This window comes from Canis lupus, chromosome 6 (assembly GCF_003254725.2).
Source record: "Canis lupus dingo isolate Sandy chromosome 6, ASM325472v2, whole genome shotgun sequence".
Taxonomy (NCBI): Eukaryota; Metazoa; Chordata; class Mammalia; order Carnivora; family Canidae; genus Canis; species Canis lupus.
Window position 1 is genome coordinate 16,590,489 of NC_064248.1, and position 12,559 is coordinate 16,603,047.

General features: G+C 42.1%; 1 protein-coding gene across 1 annotated transcript; it reads right to left on the bottom strand.

The window, feature by feature from the left end:
- Positions 1-8,018: 8,018 nt before the first annotated feature.
- On the bottom strand, positions 8,019-8,946 carry LOC112679064 (alpha hemoglobin stabilizing protein). The gene is made up of 3 exons (XM_025478551.3): positions 8,855-8,946; positions 8,609-8,687; positions 8,019-8,387 (listed from the first exon to the last, which is right to left on the bottom strand). The coding sequence occupies exons 2-3, from the start codon at positions 8,681-8,683 to the stop codon at positions 8,184-8,186; spliced, it is 279 nt and encodes a 92-aa protein (XP_025334336.3). The 5' UTR covers positions 8,684-8,687; positions 8,855-8,946; the 3' UTR covers positions 8,019-8,183.
- Positions 8,947-12,559: the final 3,613 nt, after the last annotated feature.

A 12,559-nucleotide genomic window follows, 5' to 3' on the forward strand; every position in this document is an offset into this window, starting at 1 on the left:
TGGGGCAAGTGTCAGCGTCTTAATGAGGATCAGGATCTGAGTAATGTTAGGATAGAGGTAAGAGTAAGGGTTACAGTTGAGTTTAGGGGGGGTGACTCTGAGCGTCAGAGTCAGAGTAAGCATTAAGTAAAAGTCAAGATAAAGATGAGATTCATCTTTAGAGTGAGAGTTTGTGTCAGAATTACGGTAATGGTCACAGTCAGGATCAGGCTGGTTGTCAGCATCGTAGCAAGGCCAGGGTCAGTGCAATGGTTATGGTCAGGGTCAGGAACAGTGTTTGGAATCAGTTCTGAGTCATGTTGAGGGTGAGAATCAGTCAATGTTTGTGTGAAAAACAGGGTAAGATTCTCTAACCCTAGGTTAAACATTGGGAACACAGGCATAGTCAGTGTTGGGTGTGGTTCAGGGTCATATTCTATGTAAAGGTCAGGGTCACCTTGAAGGCCAGAGTCAAGATAGGAGTTAAAGTGAGAGTCATTTGACAGAATTAGCTCTGTAACATGTTTGGTGTCAGGGTGGTTAGTTAAAAGTCATCCTAGTAAGAAAAACTAAAGCAACTCCATAAAAACTTTTTTTGCTCCTTTTCCTGATTTTATTCTTGCTAGGAACTCCACCTCCACTTTACATATGCCTTATAGAACAGATAATGTATGTATCCCTTGTAAAGGTCAAAGATTTAATGATTTCTTTGGAATCTTCCAGCACAATAGATAACATCTAAGGAGTGACCCAGTGGGGTCATGAACATTTTCCAAGACCACTGATCCATCAAGACCTCTGGCTCCAGGGCATAAGGACTTATGGAGACCATCTAAACAGTCATCTTTGTTCCTAGATTACTAAAAAGACACATGCACCAAACCACTATCCTCAATAAAAACCCCAGACCTCAAGCAAAGATGAGACTCACTCTTCTTTCCTAAGTCTCCCAGATGCTCTGCCCATATCTACACTCCCTATATATCTTTAATAAACTCTGCTTTCACTTCCTTTCAGTTTGCCTTTGATTTCTGTCCTGTATAAAGCCAACGACCCTCTTGGCTGGTCCTACTGTCCCCCACTCTGGGTCCTCAGACCCAGCCATCCTGCATCACTACAGTCATTTTTAGTATGAGGGTAACCAAGTCAAATTTAGGATCAAGGTGAGTGTCAAGATGAGGGTTAGGGTGATGGTCAATGTAAAGTTCAAAGTCAGGATAATTGTCAAGTTCAGGGTCAGCCTTAGAGTGAGGGTCATACCAAGGATTAGGTAAGGCTGAAGGCCACGTGAGGACCAGAGTCAGGGTAAGTGTGAGAGTATCAGGCTTATGGTAAAAGTAAAAGCTAGTTTCAGGTTCAAGGTCAGGGAGAGGGTCAGTAAAGATTCTGTTAATATGACTACAGTGTCTGGGTCAGTGTGTGCTTCAGAATCAGAGTCATGGTCAGGTTATTTTTAGTGTAGGGTGATCAGAGTCAAGTTCAGAGTAGGGTCAAGGTCAAGTTGAGGGTCAATTTCAGGTAAGGCTCAAGGGAAATAGGTCAGAGTTAATGTCAGGTTACATCAGAGTCAGTTTTGGAAGATGGTAATAGAGAGAGCGAGATGAATGTGTGGGGTTTTTTTAGATTTTATTTATTTACTCATGAGAGACACAGAGGGAGAGGCAGAGACAGAGGCAGAGGGAGAGGCAGGCTCCCCATGGGAAGCCCGATATGGGACTCGATCCCAGGACCCCAAGATCCCGACCTAAGCCAAAGGCAGAGGCTCAACCACTGAACCACCCAGGTGTCCCAAGTGTTGTTGTTTTTGTTTTTTGTTTTTTTTTTGATGTAGGTTTTATTATGATTCACATAAGGTGAGGCCAACAAATCAAGAGATGATTACCATTTGAAAGATATTTTGTTACTCACAGTTTCTAAGAGAAATGGGCAAGGCATGCCACACAGGGCCACATGAGGAAGCACTGAGTTAGTCAGAAAGCAGAGAGAGTAAAGGGAAAGCATAGGTTTTATTATGGTTTCATACAAAGGAAGAAACCAAGGAGGGTAAGCAAGCTAAGCATTGGCTAGTTTGAATAATTTCAGTGGCTTCTGAGACATAAGGGCTGTCCCAAGTTGCCTGGTACCTGTGTTTAGGATAGTTATGGCAGAGAAATACTGGCCAAGAATCTAAGAGTCTGGTGAAAACCAGCAAAGGAGATAGTTGGGTAGTGTGGACTTTGGATTCGTTGCTTTGCATATGAAAGGCATGTTATGAGGGAAGTCATTTGCTATCTCTAGGAGTTAGCTAGCCCAGGGAAAGGCAGTCTCCTGTCAGCAAAACTCCAGTTGAAAATATCATAAAGTACAGAAAATTTTAAAACATGATTAATACAAAGCATCTGGGATGGCAAGGATTAGGTTCAGGGCAAAGTTATTATGGTAATGATAAGGTTGAAGGTCATGGTGAGGGCCACAGTCAGAGTAAGTGTAGCATCAGGGCACAAGTTAGCTTCAGAGTAAGGTTCAAGTCAGGGTCAGGGTAGGTAAGGATAAGAGCCCAATGTAGGTCTAAGAGTCAAGGTCAGGGTGATGGTCAAAGTCCTGATCCTGTTGAAGGTCACCTTGAAGCTTGGAGGTGAAGACAAGAATCAGTGAGGACCAAGTTTCAGAGCCAACATGTTTGTTATGGTTAGAATCAAGGTGGAGTGATAATCAAGGTCAGGATAGTAGTCATTGTCAGGGTCAATGTGAAGTACAATTTCAAGACCAGGGTGAAAAAAGGAATTAGAATCAGTTTCAGAATGGGCTTCAGAGTTAGAATCAGTGTGAGGATCACAATAAGGGTTAGCATTCTGATCATGGTAAAGCTATATTAGAGTATGAAGGACAGAGTGAGTGTCAAGTAAAAGTTAGGGTAAGGAGGAGGGTAAGAAGCAGGATCAAGATCAGATTCCAAAATACTGTCTTTATAAGGGTCAATATGAGGGTCACAGTCAGGGTCATAGTCAATGTGAGGGACTCCTATATAAGTGTGGATGAGCAAGCAAATTGGTTATCAGGGTAAGTCCTGGGGTCCAGTCAGGATATCAGTGTCAGAGACATGGTCATTGTCAGAGTCAGTGACTTCTGGGTGAATTAGTGTCAGAATTGGGTGAGGGTAAATGTCAGGTCAAGGTCAAGTTCATGATAAATGTCAGAATGGTGTCAGGGTGAGAATGTCAGAATGGTGTCAGGGTGAGAGTGAGGATGAAGGTCAGGTTTAAAGTATGGATAAAATGAGACTAAAGTTCATAGTTAGGATCAGAATCAGAGTCAGAGTAATGATCAAAGTGAATTGTAATATCTTGGTGAGGATGAGGTTAACAATCAGGGTCAGAATTATGTTCATGAACATAGTGATCAGGGTCAGTTCGAGTGTCCATGTGAGGTTTAGTTCGGTTGACAGATTAGGTGAAGTTCACAGTTCAAGTCAGGGTAAAGGTAAGCATGAGTGTAAGGATCACATTATGGTCAGGTTCAGGAACATGGTAAGGTTTAGAAACAAAGTTATTTCTGGAGTAAGAATGATTCAGAGTACGATATCAGGTTCAGTGTCAGGAGAAAGGTCAAAAACAGAGAAGTTTAAGGGTGAAGATTGGTCAGGTTCAGGTTGAGGGCCAAAACAAATTGCTGGGTCTTGATGAAGGTAAAGGTCAGGCTCAAAGTCAGGTTGAGAGTCACTGTGAGAGTCAGAATGATGGTCAGTGTCAGAGTCAAGATGAGAAGTCAGGAGTATGAGGCAAATACTCAGAGTCACGCTCAGGATGAGAGTCAGGGTCAGTTTCAGTATCAGGATCAGGGTGGGTGCCAACCTGGGTCAGGATGAGAAGGGTTAGTGTCAGGGTCAGGCTGATAGTCTGGTTCGGTTCACCATAAGCTTTAGATTCAAGGCTCTTTCAGGGACACAATGGAGGTATGTGTAATGGTCATTGTAGAGTCAGGGTAAGGTGAGGGTCAAGTTTATGGTCATGATGAGGGTCATGGTGAGGTTAGATTCAGGCACAGGATAGAGGGTCAAATTGAATGCTGGTATAGGAATAGCTTCAGGATCAGAATAAGGATGAAATTGAAGGTAAAGGTGAACATCAGCGTCACTTTGTCTCTGACAAAGCGTCTAAATGAAAATCAGGATTAGAGTCAGGGTGAATGAGAGTGAGCATCAGGGTAAGGTTTAGGTATAGAATAGAGGTAGTAGGGATCCCTGAGTGGCTCAGCAGTTTAGCGCCTGCCTTTGGCCCAGGGCACAATCCTGGAGACCCGGGATCGAATCCCACGTCGGGCTTCCGGTGCATGGAGCCTGCTTCTCCCTCCTCCTGTGTCTCTGCCTCTTTCTCTCTCTCTATGTCTATCATGAATAAATAAATAAATCTTTAAAAAAAAAAAGAATAGAGGTAGTATCAGAATAAGAAGAGTAGAAGTCAAGGTGACATTGAGTATATACTTCAGGGTCAGAGTCATGGTAATGATCAGTGTCTAGATTAAACTGAGGGTCAAGGTTAGGGTCATGGTGAGGATAAGTATGAAGTCAAGGTCAATGTCAGCATCATGTAAGGATAAGAAAGATATAGAGGTTCACCGTCAGTATGAAATTCAGGGACATGGTGAGAGTCACAAGTAGGATCAGCATCAGAGTGAGATGAGGGTCATAAAAAAGTCACAAGTACAGTCAATGTCAGGTTGAATATCAAGTCAGTGTTATAGTCACAGTCAGTTTGAGGAAGAAGTTCAGGGTCAAGAGGACCAGAGTCATGTAGCATATGAGGTTAAGGGTCAGAATCTAAGTTACACACAGGGTCAAAAAAGAGGGTTAAAGTAAGATTTAAGGTCATGGTGATTCTGTGTATCAGAGTCAAAGTCAACTTCAGAATTAGTGCCTAGGTCAGGATATCAGTCCAGAGTCAGAGTAATCAGAATCAGGGTCAGTAAGAGTTTCAGGTCAAAGACCAAGTTCAGTTTAAATTTTGAGGGGTGGAGAGCATAGAGTTAGTATTGGGATTAAGTCAGAATCAAAGTCAGTTGAAGGTCATCATTAGGGACAGAGTAAAGATGAAGTTCAAGGACAGATGAGGGTCAGCTTCAGAGTCCAATTCAGGGTCAGGATCAAGTTGGTCAGTGATCAGCATGAGGTTCAGTATTAGGATGAGCATGAAAGTCTCAGAGTAAATTTGAATATCTGTATTGGGTTAGATTTAGATCAAATAAGAGTCAGGTGTATGGTGAAATTGAAAAATGGGTCAGGTGTATAGCGAAGTTGAAGATAAGGGTCTAAGACAGGTAAGCTTTAAGGTTGAAGTCAGGGTTTGGGTGAGAGTCAATATAAACATGATTCTTGGTGATAGGATCGAGCAAAGAATGAATGTCATGGTCAGGATCAGTGAGAATAAGGGATATTGTGGAGTTCAGAATCTGTTTCATGTTCATAGTCAGGGTCTTTGTTCAGGTATAGATAAGGATCGAGTGGAGGGACAGGGTCACTGTCAGGGTGAAAGTCAACATCAGGGAAGTATGATAGTTAAGGTCAGGATCAGGGGTTTGCTGGTGGTAGTGTCAGGATCAGCTTCAGGATCAAAGTCAGCATGTTAGTGTCAGGTTAATGATCAGGGTCAGGGTGAAGGTCAAGTTAAGTGTTGGGTTGAGAATCAGAGTCAGCATGAATGCCAGGGCTTTGGCCAGGTTCAGTATGAGAGTGAAGATAAAGGGTCTTGGCCAGGTTCAGTATGAGAGTGAAGGTAAAGGTCATGGTCAAGGGTCAGTGACATGTTGAGAGTTAGAGTCCTGTCATGGTTAGGGTAAGGTCATACTAAGAGTCAATTTCAGGGTAAGGATCAAAACAAGATCCAGGTTGAGAGTCAGGGTCAGAATTAGGGTCAAAATTAGGATCAGGTAAAGTTCAGTGTCTAGTTCAGCATCAGGATCAGTGTGAGGGTGAAAACAAAAGAGGTCAGCATGAAGGTTAAGGACATTTGGGAGAATAAGGGTGTCTGTCATTGTCAGGATCAAGGTCAAGTGGGACTGGGTAAGTGTGAGGGTCAGAGTGGAGTTAAAAGTGAGGTTAAAGTTCAGAGTCAGCCCTAGAGTCAAGGTCAAAGTCAGGGTCAAGATAAGAGCAGGGCAATTGCTGTAATATTTCTTTTGTTTACAATCTTACTTCTAGCATTAATTCAGCTGTCAACGCAAAAGAAGCATTATTCTTCCTGCTAATTTTGGTTTCTTTTTCTGCAGGAATAGTAATGGATTTGGGGTACTCACTGGCCAAGTAACTTTTATTGTATTCTTATGGACCATCAGATCCTGATGAAAAGTCAAAATACTCCAAATTTTACTCCTTTGTGGATGTACAACCAGATGCTTGCATGATAGGAATGCAAGAACATGCAGTGCAGTTTTAACAGGTTTCTGTCCATAACTAAAAAAAAAAAAAAAAAAAAAAGTACTGCAACTTCTTAATTTCATAGCTATGGAATGACTAGAATAGAATTTAGATGTTGAATTTCCCATTCCACTATAACATACCTGATAATCGATCATCTTCCTTTCAGCATTTGAGAAATGGTTAGCTAGCAATTCCCACGGTGAGATAGTTCCAAATTTATGGAAAAACTATCTTTATTAATTGAGCCAAAGTGGTTTCTGATCATTCTTTTCATGTTCATACAGCAACAGAGTTAATCCAATACTTATTTTCACATGGCTCCTCAGTCTCTCTCCTCAACCCATGTAAAGTAATGCAGGTCTTTCTGCAAAGGTAACGCTATGACTAATGTCCCAATCTGGGCAGGCCCTAGATTCCCATTAACAGGCTGAAATTTCCCGAGTGGCGCAGTGGGAAGGCCTTGGCATCCACCTGGACCACCAACCACACCTCAAAGATGCTCACCGCCTGGATTCCCAGGAAGGCTGCAATTCTCTTGATGAGTCCTCTCATCTTGACACTCTTAAGTTTGGAAGGATAGCGGGGGGGGGGGGGGGCGGGGCACTGAGAGCTCCTCTTCGACCCTGAGCTAGACTAACGAGGCCCCCAAACCAAAAGTAGATCTGAAACGTAGACTTACTGAAGGTTGGAAGGAGCAAACAACCGTCTCAGGACCAAATCTTTCTGGCTAAGGAGAAAACAGGAAATGATAAAGAAAGCTCCCAGCTCCCTCCTGCTAGCGCCAGCAGCGCCTGCACCTTGCATCTGATTAGCGCTCCCCGCCCCTTGGACCTGCGCTTCCTACCCGTGCCTCTCACATCTTCCTTCCTCCCCTGCGCACTGGTGCTGTGCACCCGTGAGGCTTTCCGCAGATGTTGCAAAGCTTGCCGGACATTCCTTTTTCTAACACCTTCATTTCATTTTTTAAACACTCATCAGACTGACTGCACCGTGATTGCACCCTAAAATGAAGACGTTTGCAATGTTTAGAGGTTGAAGAGAAAAGAGATCTAGTACTGGGAATGGCAGGAGAAGTTTAGGGCCCAGAGGAGAACAGGAATCTATGCTTCCCAAGCCTAGGATCTGAGGCTGAGGGATTCAGAGCCAAAGGTTTTCCTATCTGAAAAATAAGGGATGTATTGAATGGTTCCCAAGATCCTTTCCAACTCTCACAGCGATACTCCAGGGAGGTATTCTGTGGTATTAGAGTTCTGAGATCCTAGAACTTTGTTCAAGCTGGGGCTAAGGGCAAGGAATTCGAAAATTGAGATGAGTGGCCTCTTGATTTCACCTACTGTAGGATGAACAAGACTGGAAGTCTTTCAACAAGAATTTCACAGGGCCACAATTTCTAGAGAGCTTCTTTTTTCTTTTCCTTTTATTTTTTTTATTTTTATGATTCTAACACCCCAACACTTTCTCTCCGCCTGCCTGGCCTGTCATTCAGGCTATTTTAGTATTGCCCAGTGGTTACTTAAGGCTGCTAACCTCTGCTCTAAAGGAATTAAATATCCAAGATCATATCTAGGAAATAGAGCTAAAGGAAAAGGAACCAACTGCCTCCACAAGTCAGGGACCAACAACTGAAAAAGAACAGAAGAGACAGGAAGACCAGCAAACCAATTTGGTCTTTATTGAGGTGTCAAGGTAGAGTAACACCATGAAGGAGCAGAGCCTGAGCACTCCAAGAACTCGGAGGCAGGATTTAAGAGTTTCTTAGAGATGCAGGCCTGGGGTTTTGAGCTAAGAGAAAGGCAGTGGGTGATTTAGTTGCTCATAAGTGCTTCAGGAAAGCTCTATATTTCTCCAGGAAAGGGGCAGACAGAGTATTTAGCTCTTGCTGAAGTTCCTGGAGAGCCTTCTCCTGCTCTTGCTGCTCCCCCACCATCTTCTGCCTGTAATAGTTGATGTAGAAGTTCACCCAGTCATTCACCATAGTCACCATGGCTTCTTCAGGGATAGGAGGATTAGGGAAGACCTGCAGGGAGAGGGGATCACGAGGGAGAATGTGGTCAGCTGTGTGATTCAAGAATAACCCACAACCTCTGACATTCTCCTTTCTCTGACTTGTATTCCCTGTCTCTAATTGTTGCCATTAACTGCACCATTACGCCCCAGTTCCAAATTATTGTCCCTTCTCTGCCCTCACCCACCTGCCAAGAGTCTAGGCCTATCCTTTGAAACAGTGCCTGGGCTTACCTGCTGATTCAGCAGAACATTAAATTCCTTAATTCCTGTAGAAATGAGATCCTTATTGGCCTGAAGCAAAGCCATCTGCCTACGTTAGAGAAAGAGATCAAATTTAAGTATCCTTTTCTTCATTCCTGCATATTTCCCCCAATTCCCTTATTTCCCTTAAAGATCTCTGGTGCCTTGTAGGACCACCTCTCCAGCATCTTTCAAATCATATTCTGCTGAGATCACATTTCTCCCAGGTTGGCTCACCTGCAGGTCCAACGGTGTATGTCTCACCCACAGTTTCCAGGGTGTGTTATGTCCCTCTCTGAGCTAAATGTAGGCAGAGTCAAGTGTCAGCATAAGAGGGAAACGCCCTACATCTAGGTCCTGAAGGAAGGTGATAGGTCAACCAGGGGTTGGGAACAAGGGAGAGGTTTCTCTGAAGTTAAAAGATAGCAAGGCCATTAAAAACAGATAAGTAGGGAGACCTAGAAAACCAAACCCAGGACAGATCCTTGCCATCTGCCCCACATCCCAGTATCCACACTCCAAAACTAAAATTCAGACAAAAAGAATTAGTATCAACTGACTCCCTGTTGGATGACAGATACTTTTTTTCCATTTCATTTCATTTAAATTCCAATATAGTTAACATACAGTGTTATAGTACGTTCACATGTACAATATAGGGACTCGATAATTCCATACATTACCCAGTGCTTATCACGATGAGTGCCCTCCTTAATTCCCATCCTCTATTTCACCCATCCCCCTACTCACTTCCCCTCTGGTGACCATCCATTTGTTCTCAATAGTTAAGAATCTATTTCTTGGAGGCTCTCTCTCCCTCTCTGTCTCTGTCTCTCTTTCACTTGCTCATTTGTTTTGTTTCCTAAATTCCTCATATGAGTGCAATTATATAGTGTCTATCTTTCTCAGACGGACTTATTTCACTTAGTTCCACTTAATTCTCTAGCTCCATCCATGTCATTGCAAATGGCAAGATTTCATTCTTTTTTTATGGCTGAATGATACTCCATTGTGTATGTATACCACATCTTCTTTATCTATTCATCTATTGATGGATACTTGGTCTGCTTCCATACATACAATTACCACATGACCCAGCAATTCCACTCCTAGGTATAGTTCATAAGAAATGAACATACACATCTACAAAAACACTTACATGCAGGGATGCCTGGGTGGCTCAGCAGCTGAGTGTCTGCCTTTGGCTCAGGGCATGATACCAGAGTTCCAGGATTGAGTCCTGCATTGGGCTCCCTGCATGGAGCCTGCTTCCCCCTTTGCCTAGGTCTCTGCCTCTCTCTGTGTGTCTCCCATGAATAAATAAATACAACATTTTATATATATATAAAACCACTTACATGCAAATGTTCACAGCAGCTTTATTCATAATTCCCCAAAATGGGAACAACTTAAATGTCCAATAACCACTGAATAGATACACAGATTGTGGCATATTCATATAATTAAATTATAATTAAATTCATATGATTAATTCAGCAATAAAAAGGAACAGACTAATGGTATTCATGAGAACATGGATGAATCTCAGAATAATTATGTTGAGCAAAAGAAGTTAGACATACAATAAAGAGGAAGAAACAGGGGCATAAGGAAGACATGAAGCAGGGAGGTGGCCTGGGGGATGGGTGAAATAGATGAAGGAGATTAAGAGTATATTTATCCTGATGAGCACTGAGCAATATACAGAATTGTTTTTTTTAATATACAGAATTGTTGAATCACTATTTTGTACACCTGAAACTAATATTTCATAAAAGATTATATTTATTATTTGAGATAGATAGTGAGAGAGCATAAGTGGGGAGGAGAGGGAGAAGCAGGCCCCCCACTGAACAGGGAGCCCCATGCGGGTCTCGATCCCAGAACCCTGGGACCACGACCTGAGCGGAAGCCAGGTGCACAACCAACTGAGCCACCCAGGCACCCCAACCTGAAACTAATATAACACTACACTGAAATTAAAATTTTTAGAAAAAAAAGAAGCCAGACATAAAAGATTATATACAGTATAATCCTAGATCTATGAAATTCTCGAATAAACAAAAACAATCTATAGTGGCAGAAAGCAGAGCAGAACACAAGATTAGAGATTAAAATGCAAAGCTGCTGCCTAAGGGAAATTTTTTGGACAACAGAACTATATATGTCTTGATTATGATAAGCATTTTCATGCACTGTTAAAGGAGTGTAAATTGGTAAAGCTTTTTGGAGAGATAATTTGACAATACTTGTTCAAATTAAAATACATATATGCTTCAACCCAATGATTCTGCTTTGAACTCTATTTTAAAGAATTATTCATATTCAATGTGCAGAAAGGTCTGTACAAGGAATTTGCCATAATAACGTTGAAATTATTTGCAATAATGAAAAGGCAGAAAAACCCAAATGCCTATTAATATAGGGAAATCACTAAAGAAATTATGGCATATTCATACTATGGCATGACATGCAGCTATTAAAATAAATAAGGTAGATATTTATGTGCTGATATGAAAAGATTTCTAAGATAATGTTAAACAAACCATAGAACAGACTACCCCGTGAGAGTAAGATTTAAACATAAAATTGTTTCCCTCTCTCCCTTCCTCTCTCTCTCTCTTTCTGTGTGCCCGTGCACGTGTGTGTGTGTGTGTGTGTGTGTGTGTGTGTGTGTCTAGAATAATAAACAATGTTCACTTCTGGGGATTGACTAGTATTTGTTGGGAAATGGAAAAAAAGGAATAAATGTCAAGGAAGAATTTGAACTTACCTATCTATATTATTATTTGAATTATTTTACAGAAAGAATGTATCCTTCTATTATTTGTATAACTCTTACAAAGAACACAAAATTTTATTTTTATTTTTTTAAAGATTTTATTTATTTATTCATGAGATACACAGAGAGGAGAGAGACAGAGAGGGAGAGAGAGAGAGAGAGAGAAAGGCAGAGGGAGAAGCAGGCTCCGTGCAGGGAGCCTGATGTGGGACTTGATCCCAGGTCTCCAAGATCAGGCCCTGGGCTGAAGGCGGCGCTAAACCGCTGAGCCACCAGGGCTGCCCAACACAAAATTTTAAAGGTAGAAAGAAGATGGTGTAATTCTAAAATCATTAGCCTCAAATTTGAATCCTGCCCCAGTGCTTAGAAGAGTAGCAGCTGTTCACTAAATATTTGTTGAATGAATATATAAATGAATGCTTTTGCCACTTTTCAGCTCTGTGACCTTGGTGAAGGCACTTCACATATATAAGGCTCAGTTTTCTTGTTTGCGAAGAAGCAATAAAATAATAAGGGCTTTCTCAATAGCCCTTACAAGGGCTATTGAGAAAATAAATTCATTCATTCCACAAATTGATATTTGGCACCTACCTTGCACCAGGCACTGGTACAAGGCGCTGGGAATATATTCAGTACCAAAGACAAAGTTCCTGTCCTCCTGGAGTTTGTGTTCTGGTAGGAGGAATGACAGAATGAATGATAAGGGCAACATCTGAGAGATAGGGCAAGACCCAGTCTACAGAGCTTTGTGGGCAAGAAGTTTGCCCACAAGAAGTTTGTGTTTCATTTTCTTTTTTTTTTAATTTTTATTTATTTATGATAGTCACAGAGAGAGAGAGAGAGAGAGAGGCAGAGACATAGGCAGAGGGAGAAGCAGGCTCCATACACCGGGAGCCCGATGTGGGATTCGATCCCGGGTCTCCAGGATCGCGCCCTGGGCCAAAGGCAGGCGCCAAACCGCTACGCCACCTAGGGATCCCTGTGTTTCATTTTCAAGTGTGAAGAAAAACCACTGAAGGATTTGGAGAGAATATTGCAATCTTCTTCTACAAAAACAATAGGATGCCACTGAAAAGTTTTAAGCAGAGGAGCTTTAAACTTCTTGGAGTGGACTGTAAGAGGGCAAGAGTGGAAGTGTGGGGATCAATGAGAGTAAAGTC